Source organism: Fundulus heteroclitus, unplaced genomic scaffold (assembly GCF_011125445.2).
Source record: "Fundulus heteroclitus isolate FHET01 unplaced genomic scaffold, MU-UCD_Fhet_4.1 scaffold_177, whole genome shotgun sequence".
NCBI lineage: Eukaryota > Metazoa > Chordata > Actinopteri > Cyprinodontiformes > Fundulidae > Fundulus > Fundulus heteroclitus.
Window position 1 is genome coordinate 60,270 of NW_023396589.1, and position 25,394 is coordinate 85,663.

Consider the following 25,394-nt stretch of genomic DNA (forward strand, 5'->3'; position numbering starts at 1 on the left):
TTGCTCTGACTGTGGTTATGGGGAAGTTTAAGTGAGTAGCCATTTTCTTCTAGCAGCTACACTGTACTGGACCTGCATGCATTCGCGTCTTGGCCATTTTGAAGTGATGCTTGGGAAAATATGGGCCACACTGTGGAAAAGTGTGCACATGTGGGCTGACTACAATATATATTAACAGACAGAAATATATCATCTTGAAAGCAGAAAATGCACTAGACCCATATTGAATAGTGTATTGTGAAGGTGGGTGGGCTAGAAATAGGGGACCAGTTGTGGGAGCACTGTATCATCTGAGATGTGGGCTCTCAGAGACATTGGCAATCATTAGATAAATTACCTTAGCTGTTTACTTGCCCTTACTTTACTTAACCCATATTCTATATCCTTTACTCCCTTACTGTCATACTGTGAAATATTCCAGAGTAAAAGACTGATTTTGCATTTTTATCCACATGTTTCCACTGATGCTTACAGACCCATCTGTGCTTATGTACGAAATCTGAAAGAATGTGATTGACATTGACATAATGTATTTGAATGATTTGAATTTTGCTTTGACAGATAAGGCTGATTTCTGTCATAAGCATAGTTTAGTATATGTCTGTCTGTAGTCCTTAGCCCCATATAAGGCAGTCTGCTGAATGAATAGTCTGAGTTCAACAAAAATAATTGGGAAAAAAAAAGCCTTTTATATTTCAAGCACGTTGCTTTTCATCAGTTGAATGACTGCAAATCTTTCTGTTGTTGGTTGAGGCAGTGAATCATTTTTCTTTTTTTTTTCCATTAGAAGCTCTTTGCACATTGGTTTTATTTTTCCGATGCCTGCTATATTTTTAGATCTAGTGAAGGATTCTATTTTTATTGAAGAGTCTGAAATCTATTCTGCTTTAAAGCTGCACTGAAAAGATTTTGAATGCTAAAGCGGAATTCGCAATTGACTTTCTGGTTTTAATGCAAATATGTAAAGAAACAGATAACTTGATTTTTCCTTGGACTATTTGCCCTTTCTCATTTGAATAACTGCAGCATGCTCCAAAAATATCTCTTAATAGACCCCAAGAAACCTATCTATAGACAGAAAGAAGTACATACTATCTACTACTTTCATTTGTACCTTTTACGTTTTATGAAATTTCGTATACCTTTTAATACACATTTTATTTAAAACATTGGCTATTTAATGAGAGCAATCCATTTATCTTTTGCAGTAATTGGAAGAAAATACTTGCGGCATAATACACTAGGGATGTATATTTTAACAAAAATCAAAATTGCGATATATTTCAAACATAATTGCGATTTCATTTTGACTTTTCTCTGCATTAACCACGAGCAATAAAATGCTCTGTAGATAAATATTTTTTCAAACAAGGACTATTTAAAACAAGAAATTTAACAATTTTAATTAATCAGAATATTCTGATTCAAGAGAATAGCTTGTTGAGTTGGACATTAATCCTTGTTGAACATAAAGTGCAAAGTGCAACCAACAAACAGGTCATATGTATTAAACAGTTTGACCAGTATTTAATGCCATGGTGAGATTCCTAAAAGTTTATGGTAAAAAAGTATTGTTTATACAAACTCACAATAATAAAATTACATTATCTCACTGCTGCAATTCTTCCCTTCCACATGGAAGCAAACCCACTTAAAACATATTACCGACACCTAAAGGACGCGTCTTATCCATTCATTGTCCAGATTGCAGAAATCTTCGATTTGGAAACTGCTTTTTTTTTTTAAAACTGAGATTATATTACAAATGCAATTCATTGTCGAGCCCTAGCATACACTCAAGAAATATAAGAAAATGCACAGAAAACCAGGTAAATCATGTGTATAACTAAACTGGCTCAAAACTGTACATACTATTCCAAACGGAATTGGTCAGTAAAACATAGTTTGGCAACCCGACCCTCTTCAACTTCAGTCCCATGTTGGTAGTGTGAAAGGAATTTGAATTGGTTGTGTAAGAATGGAGTAAGACATAAAACTTTTTTTGTTTGTTTTTGTTTTATGTCAGATTTTGAGTTCAATATCATTGGTCTGATTGCTGCAGTAATCATTAATTCCTAAATGTGGTCATTTGATTTGCAGTTCAGCCATAAATTGTTTGTACTGGCAGATTTAGGTTTAAAGTAATGTTTTAACTTTTCCAATATGTTTGATCTGACGAGAAGCAATGTTACCTATTGGAGTTTATCAGCCAGAGTCCTGATTTGAATTTGTGGAGGTGATGGTAAGGAGAGTATCCATCCTCAAAGACTGAGCTTATGACCAACGATAAATCTTCAAAATACTAGAGGTAACATGCACAAAGCTGGTAAGCAATTCTAAGAATATGAGAAGGGTTTGAATGCTGTAGATGCCAATACACATTTTTCTTTTGATTATTGAAAAGGATATAAATAGTATTTAACATGCTATTTTTTGATAATAAATATTTATTTAACCTTTATTTCACCTGAAAATTCCCACTGGGATTAAGCATCTCTTTTACAAAAGAATCCTGGCCAAGACTGGCAGCAGCACAGAGTGAGCAGCACGCAAAGAAAAAATATATAACACCACCACAATTAGCATAATCAAACCTCCCTTAATTAAAACATTTACAGACAATTAAGAGCAACCTTTAAAAAAAAACATTTAGTTAAGGGCAGCACTTTTAAATTCAAGTTTTTCTGTAACTACTTCCCTGCAGTTGGAGCAGAACACTGAAAATAATTCTTTCCAAGTTCAGTTTGGGCTTTAAGCACAGAAAGTAAAAGTAAATTCCACCTCCAGTGGCTTTTCCAATTATGTAGGCCAACAAATAAGAAGGAAGCTGTCCAAGTATGGCCTTCAATATATACTTGTGCCAATGATATAGTCTACGGGTGGCTAACGCTATCCACCCAACCCATGCATAAATTGTACAATAATGTGTGCAACCATTTAAACCTGCTAGAGTAAACAGTGTCCAGTTAATGAAGACATTTAAAAGGAATATGCATGCATAAAATGTCACCATATTCCAGTAGAGATATGAAAGTAAAGTTTACCTGTCGCTTTGTAGTTTTAAAAGAGAGACAAAATGTGATCCTAAAATAAAACCCCAATTTTAATTTCAGCTTCTTCACCAACAGTTGAACATAAAAAAACAAAGGACTTTTCCTATATATATATATATATATATATATATATATATATATATATATATATATATATATATATATATATCCATATGCCTTTTCCATAGATTTATATTTTTTTATGAGATCCATAACTTATTTCCCATCAGAAATAAAGTTCTTGTTCCAGAGGACATATTAAATCTAAATCTGCAAAGGGTGTGAATACTTTTGGCCTGAACATTATCTATATAAAATATTTCGATATTTCGATATTTCTTCGCATTTGATCTGACAATTCTGAAAACGGCTCAAAATGTCTTATCCAAGAGAAATCTGTCTCATGAAGCATTACATTTAGTGGTGCTCAGTATAACTTTGTCTACTAATACAAGTATTATTCTGAGCAGCAAATGTGATGTGAAGACTTGGCAACCTGTTTTTCTACTTTTGAGACTCATTTTGCAGTAAAAAAAGAAGAAGATATTGAGTTGCCCTGTTGTACTGCAGGAGTCAACTAATAAAGCCTGTTCATCGGCCTGGTTGGCACTCTATTACATGAGCATTAAAGAACACCCAGGACTTGGTTTATTTTGGAACATGCAGGGCACTCAGTAGGAAAAAAAGAAGCAGTGACTGAGTGAGAGACAAAAAAAGAACAATTTGTTGTCACTGTGAAAATGCTACGACTTATGAGACAGCTAACAACTTTACTGTTTACTATTTGGCTTAAAACAAAATAGTTATTTTAATGTTTTGTTTTAAAGGAATTTTGACAACATTTGATCCTCTAAAAAAAACTTTGACTGGTCAAATCTGAAACAAACAAAAAATAAATTGAAGAATTTGAAGGACATTTTAGAGAGAGCATTTGCAATGCTCTTTTTGCAAAAAGACAACCTCAGAATGAAAAAAAAAACATGAAAACTGCAACCACTCAAGCCTGGACTACGCTGATTAGAGTCTTTGAAATACAGTTTGTGATTCATGAAGCCTTTATACTATTTTTAAAAGGAATGGGGAGCCTTTGTCTTCCCCAATATCTCATTTTTGATTTAATTCTCATGAAACCAATAGTGTATTGTGTCTTCAAGAACCGAATGTGGCCTTAGACCCATTGCAACATTTTATACTCCACAGTGTATTGCTAAAAATGCACAATGACTTGGATTATGCACCTTTTCACCAGTCAGCTAAGGTTTAATGTGTGACTTGTACTTACCATCTGCAACAAAATGCTCTGGCACATGGAGAGTAACCTTGACGGTGAGGGGGCAGGAGTCCTGTGTAGCATAGACAATGGCAATGACACATGTGCTGATGGTAATCAGTGTCAGGGTGACCTTATTCAGAGGACTTTGTGAGTGGCCTAAAGGTACAGACAAAGGAAAAACAGAGAAAGAGAAAAAAATTAGAGAGATGGGTTTAGTATTTTTTTTAAAAGGTGAACAAAATATGTTTTTTTTTTATCTGCACCTTTAACAGGTGAAAATAACATAACATCCACCTCGCTGATTTTTTTAAACATGGAGCTTTCCGAACCCTTTTCAACTCAGAAGGGAATTCATTTCACTTTTGTCTTGTAAAACCAGCAATAACTCATATTTTGACGTACATATATGGTGCTTTGCTGAGGACAACACAGCATCTGCAAAGTAGTCTACACTTATTTGCAAGTGTGATAAATTTTTTTATCGCCACTGACAGGGTTATAGATTGGTAGTTACTGTGGCACTTTGGCTCTGTCAGGCGTCATATTTCCAAGCTGGAGTATAGGGAACGAAATTAGCCGCTTAACCTCTGCTTGCTAATATCTATCATGGGACAAAACGTGACAGCTTTAAAGGAGGTTTACTGGGATATCACAGGGGTGGCTTGGAAATAATAGTCGAACTTGACGGTAAGTGTTGAGTATGTGTTACTCCAATAAAATTCAAGGTCTAACATATTGAGATGCTTAGTAAAATATAACATTACCTAATAATTGAATAGGCTCTTCAAAAAGAATTAGAAATGCTCATCAAATAAACACATAGACAACTGTTTTGTTTAATAGATAACCTATTAAACTCATAGAGTTGGAAACCTTGACAAAGGTTCAGAGGTAAAGTGCAGCACAAGGTTAAAACCACGGAGACAAATTTAAGATTACAAAAACAGCAGCTGTCTTCAGCAAAAGAGGCTGTGAAGTTAATCCTTTGGGGTCAGGGCGCTGTCAATAGGCTTCTGAAGGGGTCCCTCAATTACCGTAAAAGCTTACTGAGTGGAGTAAAGAATGCATGCTCACGGTGGCAAAACACTTCCAATATGGGCAAAAACCAAACAAGTTTATCCTCTCAAACACTCAGGGTAAAAGACGAAGGACTGTGAATCTGCAACTACTGTATGAAGAGTTAATAAGGAAAAAAGTAATGTTTTATTTAAAATATATGTATTCCAATTAACTGCACTCTCACTTCCCTTACTTCCTAAATTTAAGTATTTTCTACAAAATATGTTTTCTGCTGAATATTTAATATTTTTCCTCTAACCTTGTGTGCACTGACAATAAGCAACACTGTCAGTTAATAAACCATGATCTTTTAATGCAAGATAACACAAATGACAACCTTGTTAAAGCACACTAAATGGGAAAAAAAGTTGCAAATTCTTCTCAGTGTTTCTTGGATGATGTCGCAAAATGTACAAAAATCAAACTGATCAGCTGGCATTGCTAAACATTATAGCAGAGAAGCAACGCTGATTTCATTATACATGCTGAAGGATTCAAGTTGCATTTGAGCTGTAAGGGGTTGGATTTCATGTGTTTGAGCCATAGTTTGGCGCGAACCATCCCCATTTCACTCATTGCCAGCCTGTCTGCCTGGTAATCATTTTTGGCACAAGTGGTGGGTGATGCAGCAGTGCTGGAACAAACATCACTTGAAAATTACATTGAGGAATCGCATCAACCAGAGCAGGTGGTTTATGAAGAACTCAAAATGACCACTGAAGACCGATGATAATAAAAGCTCGCCATTCCAGTATACCTAGGGCTTCTTTGCAAACTGGTCCCTTGTGGTTCATTGTTGTTTTTTTTCCTTTAAAACTCCTTGCACAGTTTCTGCATTTGGCTTCAAACTCTTTATAAAGTTGTAAAGAATACAAGTAAGCATCTTTTTTAAGGGTTTTGATGGCAAACATGCTAATGGAAATGAAGAACAGCAAGACAAATACAAAGGCGCATGCCAAGTCATGAGCTGATGAATGGAAACGTGCTTGATTACGGGAACATAGAAAAAAAGGAACTAGGGTTTTCAAAATGAACACATAAATGGGCGTTAACACAATTTTCTTTAATGTCGTCAACTTTTTTAAATGATTGATTAATGTACACACTTCTGTACTTTTTGGACCTCATCTTAGCTGTAGTTTGAATGCTATTTAGCTTTTCTTTTCAGCTTTTTCTCCTTTTTCTTAAAAAGTTAGGGAGACAACTCCACTCTGTCTCGCCTCCTGTCCACCTCTCCTATTGCCCACAGCTGCTGTGAGGCCCCCTCAGTAGCATCTGAGAGGAAGAGAAACCGAAGGAACCTTTGGAGGTTGTAGACAAAAAACAGCAAGGCATCGTTTTATATAGTTTTTACATAGTTATTCTACTGAAGCAACACTAAATTTATTTGATCAAATGGAAAACATGAAAAATGATAAATGCATAAGCATGAGAAATGATCCCATGTTCAACTTGTTACATCTGCCCTAAATGAAAAAGTATTTACTTAGAACAGCATTGTTAATGTCTGTTAATCTAAAATAATATGTAAAAGTTCTGCTGGATTTGAGAACTTTGGGTTTTGATAAGCACCTCTAGATTAATCTTCCTCAGGAAAAGAAGAATTATGTAAGTTAAAGAAATAAGGCGAAAAGTGCATGCGGGGCAAATATATGTAGAGGCTACCACAGCCAATTAGCTGTGTCCACACACATTGGCTTAAAATATTTGCCCTCTGTGTGGAAAGGCTAAATTAAAATAACCCAAGGACGAACATCATACTTGCTTAAGTTCTGTGCAGCAGGCTGTCCTTTATGCTAAATGCCTGTGTCTACACAACTACCAAGTCATGGTGTTTAGATTTTCAAAGATGTTCAGAATGTCAATGAGAAGAGACCGTGGTTCTATCAACATATTATTAAGTCTTCTTGAGGATGTTTTTAATGGGTGACTGGCTCATAAATTAAGCCCCCCCCCCCCCCCACCCACACACACACACACATCCATACAATAAATAAATGATCTATAGTTAACATGTAAGAGGTAAGAGCAAAATTTTTAGTGATGTAATGAAAGTCACTATGGTGAGAAAGTAGCCTAAGCTTTGCCGTGCTCTTCAAGTCTTGGATAAAGCAGAACAAGCAAACTTTACCACTTTTAATAAGTAGTTTATTAAACGAGTATGGTTGAATAGATATATTTTTTATTAATCCCACTCAGATCAATGTACAAAGAAACTGTTTATATACATTTTATGTCTCATTCAATAGGTGCCTGCTAATTATATCTATCTAACTGAGTCTATCCTATGCCAATATATTTTTACCCATTTAGAGTAAGACATTTTTTCCGCACTTAGATGAAGCAAAACTTCCTGGAATAGTCTTGGACTTATGTATCATTTGTGCTTGAAGATCTGTGCTGCTTTATATAGCTCACCACCGTCAGGGTGTGAATGGGTGTGTAAATGAGTGAATGACTGACTGTAGTGTAAAGTGCTTTGGGGTTGTAGAACTTGATAAAGTGCTATACAAGTACAAGCCATTTACCAAATTTTAGCAGTTATATAGACCAATAGTTAAATCACTACTATCAAACAAATATTCACTAAGTACTATCATAGTTCTAGAATACTTTTTCTGTTGAGAAACAACTATTGAATCATTATTTATTTTGAGATTTATTTACTTTTTGGCACCAGGGGGCGTTTCTTTGACAGTAAGCTGACAGATAATGGGGTGGAGAGAGAGCGAGGAGACATGCGGCAAAGGTCCATGGCGGGGACTCGAACCTGGGACTGAGGCCTCCGAACATGGGTTGTGTGCTCTACTCCTGCACACCACCGCCTCTCCATCCATTTACATTGTAGCACTATCTACTGTAGCAGCAAATGTTACAACTCAATGTTATTTTGAACAGGAGTGGTGCTGCAGCTACATTGGTCTTTCTAATATTTTATTAACAGTTCCATGGTGAGGTCTTTCATTAGAAGAAAAAGAAAACACAATCATTCTGACATTAAAAAAACACCATATATATAAAACATAGAGCATTGTATTGAGGTGAATAGTTCCATACGCAGCCATATTCAACCAATCTTCGTGTCAAGCAACAATAAATATTCCACAATGCGAGGATGTGATCAGTAACAAACTAGCAACATCCGTGGCTTACACTGTTAAGAGCTGGTTAGACTAAACAGGAAAAAGACAGATGGATCGGGACCTTCTCTGCAGAAACGTGTACTCTGCTCCACCTATGGCCATGACCTATGACCGAAACAACAAGGATGGAATGGGGAAACTTCTTTTCAGCATCAAAAGGAGTAGCTCTGTAGGTTCAGACATGTATTCGGGATGCCCTGAACTTTAAGGGTTTTTCCAGGCGAAGGAAAACCAGATCTCATGGGAGAGGGGAAAAAACACATTCTGGCCTAAGAATGCATTGGGATCCCAAAGACTGAGCTGATGAGAGTAAATGTGGAGAGGAATACTGAGTTTGGGTGAACCAAACTCAGATCAGTTCTTTATTGTTGTTTCAATTCCATGTCTCTACTTTTCTACGGTATAGTATGGAGTATTTCTCAATAGCAGCCCTGAATTAGGTCAGTGGGCTCAAAATAGTGTACAGTAACTAAACAAAACACGCAACACTGACATAAATACTGATGAAAATATAGTGGAACTGTTAGGCAGACTGTGACCAAGGCAATAACGAGTAGAAACCCATCTTTTTAAAATATTGTTTTATATGTTGCTATCCAAGAGGACACGCTCACTGGGTGAGTTCCATTTCATCTAGTTCTCGCATATGAATATCCATATCCAATACAGTTTTCAAAATTACATGTTATTGAAGTTAAAAACACGTTTATGGTCCAAGTGATTTGACTTAAGTTTCCTTACCACAGAAATGCCATTTACATCAGCTCATATATCTCCTTTGAGTGTCATTGGATGTGCTATAAAATAGCACTTTACACACTGCAGGGAGCAGGCACAACTCCTTCCCATTTCCAGCTATGCTGACAATTCCAAAAATGTCTTGGCTCATTTCTCTTTTCTTTATGGCATATATAGCTTTATTTCACTTTATATTCAGCCATGCTAACTTGAGAATTCATTTGTTTTCAAATACGTTTCATTGTTTTTTACTCCTCCTCTTTTTTTTTTCTTTTTATTGCATTCTCAGCAAGTAAGCAATGGATAAGGAAAACCACCCTCCTGTGCACAATGAGGTGTTTAGCATGTGACACATTCATCACAAAGCTCTGAGAAACACACCTGTATTTTTTCCTACCTTTGCTGCGCCTTCGTCCTCTATTCTGCTCTGTATAAAACTTCATTTGATTGTCATCTTCAGGTTCTGAGCTTGATTCCCCTTGGGGACCATACACCCCTCCAGTCACTGCCAAAGAAAAGGTAAGACAAAAACAGGCAAAAAGAACACTATTAATTTAGACCCAATCATTGAATGTTTTTTCTATTTCTTACTATGCTGTTCATAGCGTATTTCTTGCGCAACTGGATGGTTGTGCTGGCAACAGAAAATATTCATTGCTTCCTCAGTCAGGTATCATGTTGACAAAGGAACTACGTTGCATAATTACAGTGTACTGGTATGACATAATGGCATATTAATTAAGAAGTTGGATTTTTGACTCCCAAATCCCTCCTAGTTTGATTGGGGCGTCTTTTGTCTCTGACGCTCAGTTTTCTATTCAAATTGTGTCACATCTTTGGAGTATGTTCATATTCCTCAGAGCACATCCGTGATAAGGTGACAGCCAGACAGAAGATGTGGGAATCTTTGTTTGTACTGATATGCCAGCGAAGCATCAAAACACACATTTTCATTGATTCTCACAGGGGGTTGCCTGAAAGTGATAATTGCCATACTGAGGATTTGCAAACGCTTAAGCCTCTGTTAGATAATTAAATTCTCTAAAACATTTTAAAGGCTTTCTAACGCTGATTTAAACAAAATATACCCTAGTGGTAGTAAAGGTTAAATTAATTTCAAACATTATTTCAGGTGGGGAAGAAAAAAAATACCCTAGAGTGAGATTATCAAATTCTCTGTTATTTATCTATGACCCAGTTGTCCTTGAAACCAACAGTAGCACAAACAGTCATATTTAGAAGATTATAATATGCATTCCGATCAGACGCGCTTGTCAGATTACAAGTAACTTTTGTAAATAACCACCTTGCAGGCACTAAACATAACTTTCATTAAGCCCACATTTCTGTATCAAAACTGTTTTTTTTGGTCTGATGTAATGTTCTAACCTTAAATGTTGTGTTATTAGCTGTAAGTGAAAAATCACCATTATAAAATAATTTATGAAAATTAAAAGAAATAAAAATAACTGAAAAATATACAAAAATAAAGACTTGAAAACATCAGTCTGTGTGGAAAACAATCAAAATAAGGTGTTTCACTTAGTGAATTGAGTTACTGAAATAAATAAAACGTTTTAATAATAATATTAATTGAATATGACTCCATACTATTGCTAACCTCTTTGAGCCAAAGGGAAATGAAGGACTTAATACTATAATTTATGCCTTTATTGTAGGTATGAAGGGCCATTTGAGAGGTCTTGCTTTTTGAGTTTACTGTAAATCAAATTTCAATACTATCTTAACACAAAACGACCAATGACGGTTTGCTCTTCCAAAAGCAGTATGGGGACAATCTGCTTCTGCTTTATGCTCCATTGTAACTGAAACAATGTGCCAAAAGGTCCAACGGAACATTTACTTGTTTAGCCTTTATAGGCTAAAATATTAGACTCACAACTTGGGAGAGTATTAAACTATTGGAGAATATTTGGTTGAATACTTTAAGGCCCCGTTCCCACAGTATTTGATGTGACCCAAATCCAAATTTTCCAAATCCAGAATTACTATTGCAACAACACATTATCAGTAGGGTAAAACTAACCTGTCTCACGACGGTCTAATCCCAGCTCACGTTCCCTATTAGTTTTCCACTAATAGGGAACGTGATTCACTTTCCAAATATTCACTTCTCTGTACAAACTATTTAACAGAGGCATTCTAAATACTTCCAGTGATGCATATGGATAAAATCCAAGACCTCCATGCAGAGCGATTCTACAAACATTTGTGAAAGAGAGTCAGTCCAAGTTGAATTCCAACATTGTGATAAGCTGCCATTTATGTAAAAGGTCCAGCCATGAAATCTTTGCAATGGTAAATCTTGTGGGAGTGACCGGAATGACATAAATTCAATCAGAAAGTAAAATTACATAGTGGGGTCAGACACATATTGAGGCACAAAGTGCACAGAGGTTCTCAATTCCCTGCAGAGTATGTGTGAGAAAGCAGACTAGGAAATAATTTTGGAAATCTAGTGTAAATGTGTCTCCTCTATCCATAGCCACTCGAAAAGCCAGAAGTATAAACGATAGAATAATTTCTGCTGCTGCAGCATATGCTTCTTCAAGGAAGCTTCACCAACCACAAACCCTACGCCCGAAGGTTGCCCCCTCGAGTTCACAATCGCAGAGAACAACTGAACCAACACATGGGAGACAACAACCCGAGAGGCAGCATTAGCGTGAGCCAATCATGAAAACTTATTTAGTTATATAATAATGTAGTCTATAATAGGATGCATACTTAAGAATTTCTGGGAATTTACACTTCAAATCCTTCAGAGGCTATCAAAGTGTCCTTACCACTCACCCTTTGATTACCATATTTGGAATACTTTATCACAATCTGGACCTTAACCACAAAGGAGTGATTTTTTTTATATTTGCGTTCCAGTCTTTAACTGCAGAGGTGCAAGGAAAGATCCGGGAACCTTTAGTGTGTGGGTTATGGACAGTAGAAAGATGTTGTGTTGAAACATTTTATCTCAATTATCAACATTTTCTGGGACCATGCATTCACATTGAGTTTGTATACCGATTGATCTTACGTTCTACTTTTATGTGTAGAAAGACTGAAATCCTTATTAAACTAAATTTTGCAACGTAAATATTTCCAGTATCAAATATAGTAAGAAAAATGTGGTACAAAAAAAAATGCATTCATGCATTGCTCAGGTTTGATGGGGGTCTTTAGCATATGCCTTAAAGTTACCATAAATCAATTTAATATATAGGTCAGATGTCAACCCCTTTTATGACATTTTCTCAAAAATTTCATATAGATTTGTCGACTCCTGTCTGTCTTGAATTCTTGGTGTCAGAGTGCTGCTCTTTTCTGTTAGCAACTTTCCTTTTGTCACACTCTCAAACTCATCCTATTCACAGTTTTGCAACAACTACTCTGGTCTCTGGAGGTCTCTGTCTGCATTCTCACAGTCAATCAATTCCCAGTTCTCGTTTTTCAAAGGGAACATTTTCTGCCCTCAGTTAACAAGCTGTAACAGTTTTTCCAGGTGTCTGAAATGTCTTCGGGACACTGTAGTCAAAATAACACTGAGGTACAGTTTAGACAGGCTTTTATTTTTTTGTAAATCCTGTTCTAACGGACGTCTTCAGAGCTACAGGTTTAAAGGGGTAGTTCTGAGTGTGTGCCTGTTTTTGACTTGGTAGTAATTTAAGGGAGGCAAATAAATACTTTAAAAAAAATGTCAAATGTATGTTGCCTCATACACTATTTTCTATGCCTTTTAGACTTTCAGTCATTCCTGCAACACTCAATTTTCTCTCTATAAGCATCTCATCCTTGTCCACTCATCTCAAATCACCATCAGCCATCTGTGAGCTCAAATTTACCATCAGTAGCATCTAGACTCAGTCTGGTCTGTTCTACTTCATGCTTTCATTTGGAACACCACACTACTGTGATGCTTATTCATTCAAACATTTTTATGAAAGCATATGCACATCAGTGCATATTGTTTTTTTCTTTCAAGTGCCCTGTTCTTATCAGACTGAAAAATGACAAAATAGTGACCTGCTACCTCTGCACTGAAGAAGCTTAATAAAGTGTTTATATTATTTATTTGGGAATAAATTTGTTCCGGACTGCACACTGGGGTAGTTGGTAGCACTCTTTGTTGCTATCCCAGCCTGGACATTTCTGCATGGTGTCTGCATGCTCTCCCGGTGGATGTGTGGGTTCTCTCCAGGAACCCCAGCATCTTCGCACAGGCCAAAAACATGATTAAAAAACACATAAAATGGTCTCTGTAAAAATTGCCCTGAGATGTGTGTGTGTGTGTGATTTTGTTTGTCCTGTGTGTCTCAGAGTTGCCCTGTCATACACTAGCAACCTGTCAGGGTTTGTGCAAACCTGGAAAATTAGTAAATTTACACTCACTAAATTTACACAATCCTGTTGGGATTATCGTTAAAATCGCAACAGGATTTTAACGATACCCAACAATAGTATGAGATTTGAAGTAATTTAATCCAGTTTGATCCAGCCATCTTGTGTAGAAAATCTTTGGTAAAATAGTTGATTTCTCTTTGTAATAAAGCTAATAACTTTTTTTAATGCAGACGAACAAAACAGCCTTGATTGTAAGGATGCACAGTACCATATTTTTTGGAGTAAAAGGCACACTTAAAAGCCTTACATTTTCTCAACAATTGCTGGTGCACCTTATATGTGATTAACATTGTGCTTACTAACCAATTTTATGCGGTACAAAGTAATTAAAAATCTGTTCAATTGTCTAAGTATGACTTTGGTTAGCAACAAAGTGAATTAATGTAAGGCAGCCCACGCCCTGAGTACATGTTAGCGACAATAAACCAAGTAAGTTAATTCAATATAAAAGTTCTGTTTATTTTGGCCTTATGTTAGAAGTTAGCATAGTCCAGCTACTTTGTCTTCCCGACAGAGACAGATAGCTCCCCCTCTCAGGAGAGAGCTGTGAACGTGAAGGGGAGGAGTGATATTACTCACTTGGGAAGAATATTTAATGTGCTTTATAATCCGGTGCGCCTTATGGTCTGAAAAATACGGTATTAGAATAAAAGGCTACATCTTAAAAATGTCTATAGTCAAGTCTAAAACTGAAAGTTTGTCATCATGAAAATAGTACAAAATATCAAATTAACTTTTGATTCAAATATTCCGGTATTAACCCGATACAAAACAAGCAATCCAAAAATGAATAACAACTACCGACATGAAAAAACAAACAAAAATAAAACTTTGTTATGGTCGTGCTTGGTGTCTGTATGCACTAATTACATCCCCCGGTAACATATTTATTATTGTTTATTAAACTGCACCTGGAGTGGCAAGGCACACATACACCATATGACCATTTGATATTCTATATACCCAAAACTCACTTTCTATTGCTGCTATAGTTCACAGAGAACCTTAAATATTTTCACACCCCTGATTAAAGACATGCAGGTTGGTCTCTATCCGCTCCTGGATTAGGGTGTGAACACATGTGGCTAACACGTTTTTTCACCAGACTGAATGCACCAGACTGATACATATGCAAAATGGTGGTTCAGTATGAGTACATGTACTGCACCTCTACCTCCGCAGCATTCTAAGTATAAAGCTTTAAAATAGGGCAGATGAACAATGTCTTGGATTTAGTCAAGCAAAGCTTGGATCAAAAATCTGCCAAGGGTGAGTTTTTAAAGGTCAACAGGTAACAGAAAAAAAAGGAAACTTTCTGTAATGCATTTTGCACTCTTATGCTTCCGTTACTTGAATGGAATGAAGATTGAGATGATAGCTTTTGGGAAAGCTGACTTGTTAACATTGTGTAGCAATGCCATTGGTCATTTACATTTTTTTTAGTTGTACTTTTGTCAATGAGGTAGTCCTTTCAACCTTCTTCTATCTGAGGTTAATCACTAAATCAAACCAGTTGAGTATCAGGATAGTTTTATTAATAGCTTTTGTCTTACATTTTTGATGTTTGAATTTATCTTGTTCTATCTGTATATAAATGTTATCTTATTGCTTTTTCCCCTTTGTGTCCTCTATTCTTTAGACAAGTAAATCATCTTAAATTAGAATATGCATCTCTAAGAGGTTTGTTTGTCAGATTAAATGTATCTTTTGAAAAAACAGGCAATCAAGAAAAAAAAAGTTTAAGTCAATATTAAACATACTTTTAATTAAGCCCCTATTTCTGCATGAAAAATTTGCCTTTTAATATTGGTCTGATGCAATATTCTAATCTTAAATGGTTTGTTTTTATTAGCTGGAGGTGAAGAAAAATCATAATTAACAGAAGTAAAGGTTTCAAAACATTATCAGTCAGTGTTAATCTATATAATGTCTTTCCGTTGGTGAATTAAGCTGCTGATATAAATTCACTTTTCAATAATATTCAAATTTACATTATCATATGAATATGACTGTATATACATATAATTTATTCCCTCAATCTGAAGAAAAGAACTCACAATTCCCTTACAAATACTAAGGAACGCCAGATGAAATATTCTCTTTGCACTCATTCTGTTAATGTTATACAATGGCTCATAAAAATTGCCTGCATTATAAAGATTTTTGCCAATGAATAAAGGGTATTTTAAATCTGAGTAGAAAGTGTATACTGGAAGCTGGAGTCTCTCTCCTGGTCTGGTGCACTTATACCGGATGAGAGTTGAGTTGGATTCAAGTGCTCAAGCACGGCTGTTTGGAAAGCGAAGCTCAGTCAATGTGGTGTAAAATTGGTTCTGAATTTATGCATCGCGTTAAAACATGCTCAGAGAGTTGGTGGGAGCAACAACAAAAAAAAAAAAAAGAGGGAAGAGGAGCAAACTCATGGGTGGTTTCACAGGGTCAGCCTGCTGGCGTTTCACATAGCTGAAATAAGTGTTAAATAAGTGTTACATTTCATATAGGACAAACTTTGTTTAAAATGAATCAACTAATAAAATGAAAAGATCCTACAACAATGCTACTTACTTTCCCAGCAATAGTTTTGTGGACAATAATTCACTGTACCTTTTCTTCTTGATGGTTAGAATTTATTTTCTATAAAACTACCCTTTCACAAAAGTCTGTGTCCTTCAGTTGGGGAGTAAAATAATGGATTAAAATACCTGATTTAGGTCAGCCTTAAACCACAGCTGTGGTTAACTCTGAAAACAGTTGGAAAACCATCTAAGACCTTGATGGGATTTCCGATAGAATTCAGACCTGAAAAGACTTTGATTCTTGATGAAAGAGGACATGTTTTATACTGTAACTTTGAATGGATTAACACCTGACTCTATAGATCCAGCAGACCTTATGGTCGACACTAAAAGAAGAAATGGTGTATTTAATTGAAGGAGACATATTGATTCAGGCCCAAACAGGGCTCCCTTTTGTTTGTATTGTCCAACTTTAAAAGGTAACATAAGAAGCAAGGCAACTCTTCACAATTTTCATTTACAAAAGGAGGAAAAAGGTTCCTGAAAATCTGTGGCTGTGATCTCACTTCATCCTCAGTGACGCATTTTGGTTTTGTGAACTAATGCACATGGGACAGAGCTCACTAGTGGTGTTTGAAGTAAATTGAGGCTTTAAGAAAAAACTAAGAGTTTACATACATTGTATGTAGAAGTAGATAAAACTTCTCCTCTCTGTCTGACATTAAATCATACCAAACTTGTCCTAATTTAGGTCAGTTAGCATCACTACAATAATTATTTTTTTTTAAAGACCAGAATAATGTAAAAAAATTATCTTTTTTGCCATCTTAAAATTGAGATGGCTTGCATTTCCTTAGTATTTGATTAAATTACTTTTTAAACTATAAGCCTTGACACTCAAACAGCTTGAGAATCTGTCTATATGCTTCTCTCAATAGATTGCCAGAATGTTGGTCCATTTCTCATCTCACAACTATTATAAGTGACTGTCTTTACTTTCCCACATCTCTTCAGCTCTTAAGATAGACCCTTCTAAATATTGACTTTATTGTCCTTAAGACCCTTTATATATAATATGACAGGATGATTAGGATCATTGTCCATTTGAAAAAAAAAAAAAAGGCTGCGAGTGACAAGACAAGACAAAACACTCTGGATAAGTACAAGAGAGTGAGGAAAGCCATAGAGTGGTATCAAACCGAGGTGTACGAGCTAGACGTGTGCGGGTAAGCTAATGGTGTCTAATACTGGCTTGATATAGTGGACATATACACAATAAACCCAGCGTACAACTATTTAATCATTTAAGATATTAGGTATTATAATATGTAAGCTGTGTGTGTTTCAGATGGCTGTACTGTTGTATCATTGCACATCACCAGCCCGGGTGTTTAACTTAGCGTCCCATGGTGTGATGTTATTGCAGTGGTTGCAGAACTTAAAGATGTCTGAACAAATGTTCAGTTTCCAGTGCAACAAACAGCATCAAGCTCCAGAGGAGCATGATACTGTACGACTTTCAGTGAATAGGTGCTCTTAAGAGCCCTTTGACTGTGTAATCGAGCTACGGGCACAAATGGAGGATATTTTTTTGTATTCAAGCATTAAAGCTGTGTGCAGGATATTGTGCTGCTGCAGATATAAAAAAATGCTGTTGTCTTCTCAGCTTTTTAAAAATAAATGTTTGTCTCTTTTAAAAAGGTTCCTGCTTTTGTTTTGTACATAAGCAGGAACCTTTATTCGCTTTATTTCTTTCAGCATTCAATTTTTCATAAAGTCTAAGACTAATACAACAGTTGTCCCTTTGGGTTTGGTATGATTTCTTTAATAGAATTATTAGCCATGAAGCATCAGTTAAAAACTAATTCAATTACATTAAACACTAACCCAGTAACAGGAAATAATGATGAGTGTATGGCACAGAATTCCTTAATATTAAAGTGATATCACTAAAGAGCAAAATTTCTTCTGCACTGGCACATCCAAAAATGGAGTCATTCATGTGATGACTTCACCCAGTGACAAAATAATTTATGTTATCCTTTCTTGAAAATGAGCCATCAATGACGATAAATGTCAATGAATACTGCATGGGTTGTACTATTGACTCCTAGCATACACTCTGTGCACTCGTATAAAATAGAAGATTTTGCAGCATATAAGTAATACATTTTTGAATTAGTGACAGCAGAAAAACAAACTATTTACAACAAGCAATACAGGACAGCCTCCTTTACAACAGGGAGCTAGTAACTCAAGTTGTATACAGTTCTAGGTCCCTTAAATAAAACATTTGAGAAGGGGCATGTTACAGCATTCTACTGCAGATTGGCTTTGTCAGAGCTGGTGCTGGTGTTGCAGGGTCAGAAGCAGGAGAGTTTGCATGGTCCAAATTAAGGGAGCTAGAAGAATACACCTTGCAGGCAGAACGATTCTGACATGAAAAACAAAACAAACAAACAAACAAACAATGCCAATCCCAAGTACAACATGAAACTGCAACATACGCAAGACACCGAGTGAAAAATACTGTAATGGAGAGAATAAGGTTAGTAGCCAAGACAACTGTGATGTTGTGAGTTCTGCATAAAAGCCACTAAGGTCTTCAGAAGCCACAATATTGTAATGGTCTTGAGAACGGGATCCAAGGGTTCACTGAAAGAATGATTCACTTCAGACAGGTTGGGTGTGGGGCAGAGACAGAAAGGGAATCCGTAGTCCAGGGTTGACACAATAAGAAGCCAACTGAAGAGTCTAAAAGGGGCCCACTGGCACGTCCACAAGCCCAACCCCCCCCCCCCCCCCCCCCCCCATATTTCAGGGGAGAGCAAAAGCAGCAGCCCATGCCGACTCCCAGGTTGTTGAACAAAACCTGACAGTCTGCCTGCTATACTGGGACGGAGGTTCACCCTCCAGTAGGACAATGACCCACAGCACACTGCTGAAGCAACACTCGGTTTAAGGGGGGACATGTACATATGTTGGAATGGCCTAGTCAAAGTCCAGACTTCAATCAAATTGAGAATCTGTGGTTAGACATGAAGAGCACTGTTCACAAGTAAAAGACGTCCAAGATAAAGCAGTTGGAGCAGTTTTGCATTGAAGAATGGGCAAAGATGCCAGTGGCAAATTGAGGCGAGTACATAGAGAGTTATCCAAAGAGATTTGCAGCTTTAATTACTGCACAATAAACTGCACAATAAACACAATGTTCAAAGTTGTAGGTATTTATTGCAATAAATTGCTGCAAACTCAAACAATACAGTTTAATTCCAATTTGTGAGGCAACAAAACATGAAAAAGTCCAAGGGAGTGAATACTTTTGTAGGCACTATACATTATAGTTCCTGGGTAGCATGCCGTTTTAAATACAACACACAAGAGCACATCTAAGACAAGATGCAAAACTCTTTGCAAATATGCCTGCAGTCCCTCGACTTCCTATTTGCTTTTCCTTCTTTTTACCACGTTATTTCTTCTCTAAGCAGCTTCTTTATTTGTTTTGATATAAAATGTGTTTTCCCCCTCAGCAGTAGCCTCTTTGAAATGCTGTCCTAGTAAAAAGGCCAACAGCCAGACCACAAAGTTCTAAACACAAGTATATGTACATAAGAAAATCCTATTAAAAAAACACATTCTTTTTTATGGTTTCCCAAAGACAATAACATGATAATCTTTGACTGAAAATTTGTCAGCTGTCATCTACTACTTGTCAGCTACCCGTATTCCAACACAGAAACTATCATCAGCAAGATATTGAAATTGACATTGATCCTGATAACAACTTCTATAATGTCAGCAATGATAGTTGTCACTATTACAGTGATGATCAGTTCAATAACAGCATTAAAATGGAACAAAAGCTGTCAATAATTCACTTTAATAGCAGAAGCCTCTATGCAAATTTTGACAGCATCAAACAATACCTCCAACAACTTTCACAGACATTCAATGTTATTGCCTTATCAGAAACTTGGCTCAATAGTGATAAGGGCATAGACTTTGAAATCAATGGTTATGAAATGGTTTGTAAGAACAGAGAAAACAAAAATGGAGGAGGAGTAGCTTTATATGTTGATAAGAAGATTAATTATAAGTTGATTGAAACAATGTCAACTGTGATGGACAACATGTTTGAATGTGTGACTATAGAAATACTCATGGAAAAAAGGAAAAATGTCTTAGTGAGTTGCATTTATAGAGCCCCTGGATCAAACATTGAAGTATTCAACAACTGGATAGAAGAAAAATTTATAACAATTAATCAAAAAATAATATTTTTCTGTGGGGATTTCAATATTGACCTTCTCAATCCAAATAGACATAGAATGACTGAAGAATTTATTAACACCATGTTCAGTTTAAGCTTGTATCCTAAAATCACCAGGCCCAGTCGCATTACATCGCACTGCGCTACCTTAATTGATAATATTTTTACAAATGTGCTGGAAAATAATTTAACTAGTGGAATATTAATGAATGACATAACCGATCACTTACCAGTGTTCATAGTCTACGACTGTAAGTGCAAAACAGACAATCAAAAAATAGAGACGCATTACAAACGGGTTACGTCTGAAGAGACACTAAGAGCTCTAGAAGCCGAGTTGTTGGCCTATGATTGGAGATTAATATATAAAATGAATGATGTGAATTCAGCATATGATGAATTTTTAAAAATATTTAAAATATTATATAACAAGCACTGCCCAATCAAACAATATAACAGGAAAAGCAATCAAAAAAATGAACAGTGGATCACAAAAGGAATACAAAAGGCATGTAAAAAGAAAAACAAACTTTATAGAGAATTTCTAAAACATAGAACGTCTGAATCAGAAAACAAATATAAGAAATATAAAAATAAGTTAACTAATATCATAAAAACATGTAAAAAGGACTATTATTATAAATTACTGGATAGGAATAAAAACAACATTAAGGAAACATGGAATATTTTAAATAGAGTCATTAGAAAAGTTAACAATAACAAATATCCAGACTATTTTATAGATAATGAACAGAATATAACTGATTTGAAAAGTGTCGTCAATAAATTTAATAGATTTTTTGTTAATATAGGACCTCAACTAGCAGAAAAAATACCGACTACAAAAACTGCAACTCAGCAATATCTAATTGAGAATAATCCCAGCTCCTTATATCTCAACCCTGTACTAGAAGAAGAAATCATAAACATTGTGAATAACTGTACAAATAAGACTTCCACTGACTGTGATGATCTGGACATGAAAACTATTAAAATAGTAATTAAAGGAATCTCTAAACCACTAACTTATATTTGCAATTTATCATTTCAAACAGGATCATTTCCCAACAAAATGAAAATAGCGAAGGTCAAACCAATGTATAAAACTGGCAACAAACACCTCTTCACTAACTACAGGCCTGTTTCTCTTCTCCCACAATTTTCTAAAATCCTGGAAAAACTCTTTAAGAAAAGACTGGAACAATTCATAGAAAAACATTCGCTACTTATCAGCAGTCAATATGGATTCAGAGCAAACCGGTCAACATCGCTGGCCGTAACTGACTTAATAGAAGAAATAACCAACGCAATAGATAGTAAGAAACTGGCAGTAGGGATATTTATAGATTTAAAGAAAGCTTTTGATACAATAAATCATGAAATCCTACTTAAAAAATTAGAACGCTATGGAATTAGGGGAGTAGTTTCTGACTGGATGAGGAGTTATTTAAAGAGCCGGAAACAATTTGTGAAATTGGGAGATGTGGAATCTGATTGGCAGGAGACTGTCTGTGGAGTACCACAAGGATCAGTATTGGGACCAATTTTATTTAATCTTTATATAAATGATATCAGTAAAGTGTCCAATGCATTAAAATTTATCTTATTCGCTGATGACACAAATATTCTAGCCTCAGGAGATAATTTAGAGCATCTTCTCTCAACAGTCACTTCAGAGATTAGTAAGTTAAAGATATGGTTTGACCATAACAAATTATCCCTAAATTTGGACAAGACGAAATTCATGGTCTTTGGGAACAGTTATAAAAATATTGAAATTCAAGTTCAAATAGAGGACGTAACTCTAGAAAGGGTTTTTGCTAATAAGTTCCTCGGTTTAATAATAGATGACAAAATCAGTTGGAAACCTCATATTCAACATTTACAGAGTAAACTCAGTAGAAGTATATCCATATTGGCCAGAGCTAGACATGTATTGAATGCTAAATCACTTCATACTCTATATAACTCTCTGATTTTACCATATTTATCATATTGCTGTGAAGTGTGGGGAGTTAATTACAAGAGCTCTTTACATCCGGTAACCGTCCTACAGAAACGAGCCATTAGAATCATCCATAATGTCGGTTATTATGAGCACACAAACCCGCTCTTCATAATATCCAGAATTCTCAAATTTGACGACCTTGTAGAATTTAAAATGGCTCAATTTATGTTCAAGGTATCAAAGAAGTTGTTACCTGAGCACATACAGAGCACGTTTTCTGAAAGAGAAGGGGGGTATAACTTAAGGGGTCACTCAATCTTCAAGATCCGCAATTTTAGAACAACAAGGAAAAGCTTCTGTATTTCAATTAAAGGTGTAAAGTTATGGAATAAGTTACATGAAGATTTAAAACAAAGCAATAGTTTAACACAATTCAAAAGAAGGTACAAAGAGGTAATTTTCAATAGATATACACATGGGGACAGAAAGCAATAAGGTGTGTATTGAAGATAATAACTTGGTGTAAGGGTTTAGAAAGATAAACCAGCATAAAATGGGAAAATGTATAGGTAAATATTAGTAACTGTTACTTCAAACTGCCACTTTGATTTTGATTTTTTTTTTCTAATGACAGTAGAACTCTAAAGTCTCAAGTGTTTAGGGGTAGGAGTTTATAAGTTCTCACTTCTTCCTACCCCGTTTTGAGCATGATATGTTAACTGAAACAAAAATCTGTATTTTCTCTTCTTTCTTATGCACTTCTTGTTACTGTGCACTATTTTATTTTTATATTTGTATCATGTTCGAATAAATAAAATAAATAACTAACTAACTAAATAACTACTGGGCTGCTGTTTGAATTGCTAGAAGCTATGTAAAACACATTTAACTCAAAAATTAAATGCCTTTTCTCCTGAGGTAAAATACAGGTTTATAAATTACATTTTTATGATGTGGCTCTTTAGTGCACAATCAAGATGTATTTTACAGTTACTCCTCTGTCCCATATTATTAAAACATTTTTATGTGTTCTGTATTATTAGAGCCTTATACAATACCAATTAAGATGCAGTGTCTATAGATTTTTACAGGAGATGTACCTGTCAATGATCAGTGAAACCACTCACTTATAGCAGCTTTAAAGTGTCTTTCCTTTATAATGAGCAGCTTGTAGAGCTTAAAGCTATTTGAATGTAGCAAATTTTTAAAGCAAACGAAAAAGCCTGTAGAGCTGAACGGCAATTATCTGTCACATCAATTTAATAAGTATTATATATAGTTTGATTTCACATGCCATTAGAGTTTTTTTTTTTTTTGTAAATTAAGCAGCACTAGCTTAGTAGCAGCTAATTCATTTATCTTTCAGCTGCCATTTTGCCTGATCAAGCAGCAGTGCAGATGCCTCTTGAATCGGGTTGTGAGTTGCCAGGTTGCAGAGACAGATGGGTTGAAATGACAAAAAAAAGTGTTGATTATGTGTGCAAAAATCTTTTGAAAGTGGATACTGCAGAGTAGCATAATGCTGGGGGAAAAGAGATAAAAATGACTAATAATTTAGCTTAATTTAGTAAGTATTTTGTAAGGACGGTGTAAATTAAATCAACATTACCAGGATATACAACAATGTAAATATGCCCGAAATTTCATCCTTTGTCCTAATGCAGGTGATTTCAGAAAGGGAGAAAAGACAGGTTAAGATAATGAAACATCTCACTACAGAATTCACAAGGCAGGACAAGTTAGACACTAAATTAAATAACTAACAAACAGGAAGCTATCTAAAAGCAGGATACAAAGTCCTAAGCAGTAAGCAATGGAAGACATTGTGAATGAGTACATAACTGGTGTGTTTTCAACCAATGCTTAATTAAAAAAAAATATAATAGTCATCACAGTCTGTGATATGTGCTGGTAATCTGTTCCATGAACTGTGCTCCTCTAATAGACACCGCCTTCTGACAAAACAGTGTTTTGTGCCTTGCTGTGTTGCAGTCTCCTCTGGTTTTTAGCTGTGTTATTTGTTCTAATATCCCTTTTCTGAATAACATCATTTAATGGTGTTAGGTCAAGCCCATTCAAAACTTTAAAAATAAGACAAACATCATGGTATATGTGGTAAGAATAAAGGTTTATTTATTTGTTTATTTATTTTTACATGTCCTGTCTGGCAGTCTAGCAAAAATAATTGCTTTCTTAATGCCAAAGAGAACCAAACAGATTTACTTTCACATGTGGATCATTGCTGCTTTTGTTATAATGCTCCTCTTTTGGGATTATTTCAAAATCAATGGACACAGAAACGGAAAGGTAAAAGAGAAAGAAAGGAAGAAAAAAGAGATCAGATAAAATATTAAAAGGGAGAAAAAGAGACGATTATAGAGTGGATGAAAAAGAGCGTACAAGAAAACATCGTTGGAGTCTGCTTCCGCACTTGCAGAAAGAGATATAGAAAGAATAGCAAAACCAACCAAAAAAGTATCACTGCTACAAACAGCCAACGCCTTTGATTACATAACTGAAAAATATGCAGTATCATTTAACACAAGATGTATTTAGTGGCAACCAAAGCTAACTATAGTGGTAAACTGTAAACACCTGGATTGAAGCACCTGTGGGTGAAGAAAAATACTCAGGAGCCAAAAATCAAACGCTGGGGAGACCAGAACACCAGATGTCCTAAAAGTCACAGTGCGAACGGCCCCAGGGGCTGTGGTGATGAGGCTGTGGGCTCCGCTGGCAGCCAGTTAAACCAGAGCAGATCCAGCCATGGGTACAGAGACCCAAGTTTGACCTAATACATCCGATCCCTAACCCCACAACCCTAACCCCCCAGCAGGAACCCAACAGAGCCAGGGAGATCAGGCCTCGTGAAACAGCTGCCAGGAGTGAGCTAGCACACACCCTAGCACCAATCCCAAGGCACCGAGAACCATCAACACACCAGCGGGTCAAGGCACCGACAGGGAGGATGGTCTCCA

The 25,394-nt window shown here is 35.9% G+C and overlaps 1 protein-coding gene across 1 annotated transcript in view; it reads right to left on the reverse strand.

The window, feature by feature from the left end:
• The window catches only part of LOC118556276 (astrotactin-2-like), a gene marked incomplete at its 3' end in the record, with an annotated part of 301,412 nt that overhangs the window by 53,353 nt on the left and 222,665 nt on the right, over positions 1–25,394 (reverse strand). The window contains exons 5-6 of the mRNA XM_036129494.1: positions 9,664–9,771; positions 4,336–4,482 (exon numbers count right to left, since the gene is read on the reverse strand). Coding sequence (XP_035985387.1) covers positions 4,336–4,482; positions 9,664–9,771 — 255 coding nt within the window. The remainder of the gene's footprint in view (positions 1–4,335; positions 4,483–9,663; positions 9,772–25,394) is intronic.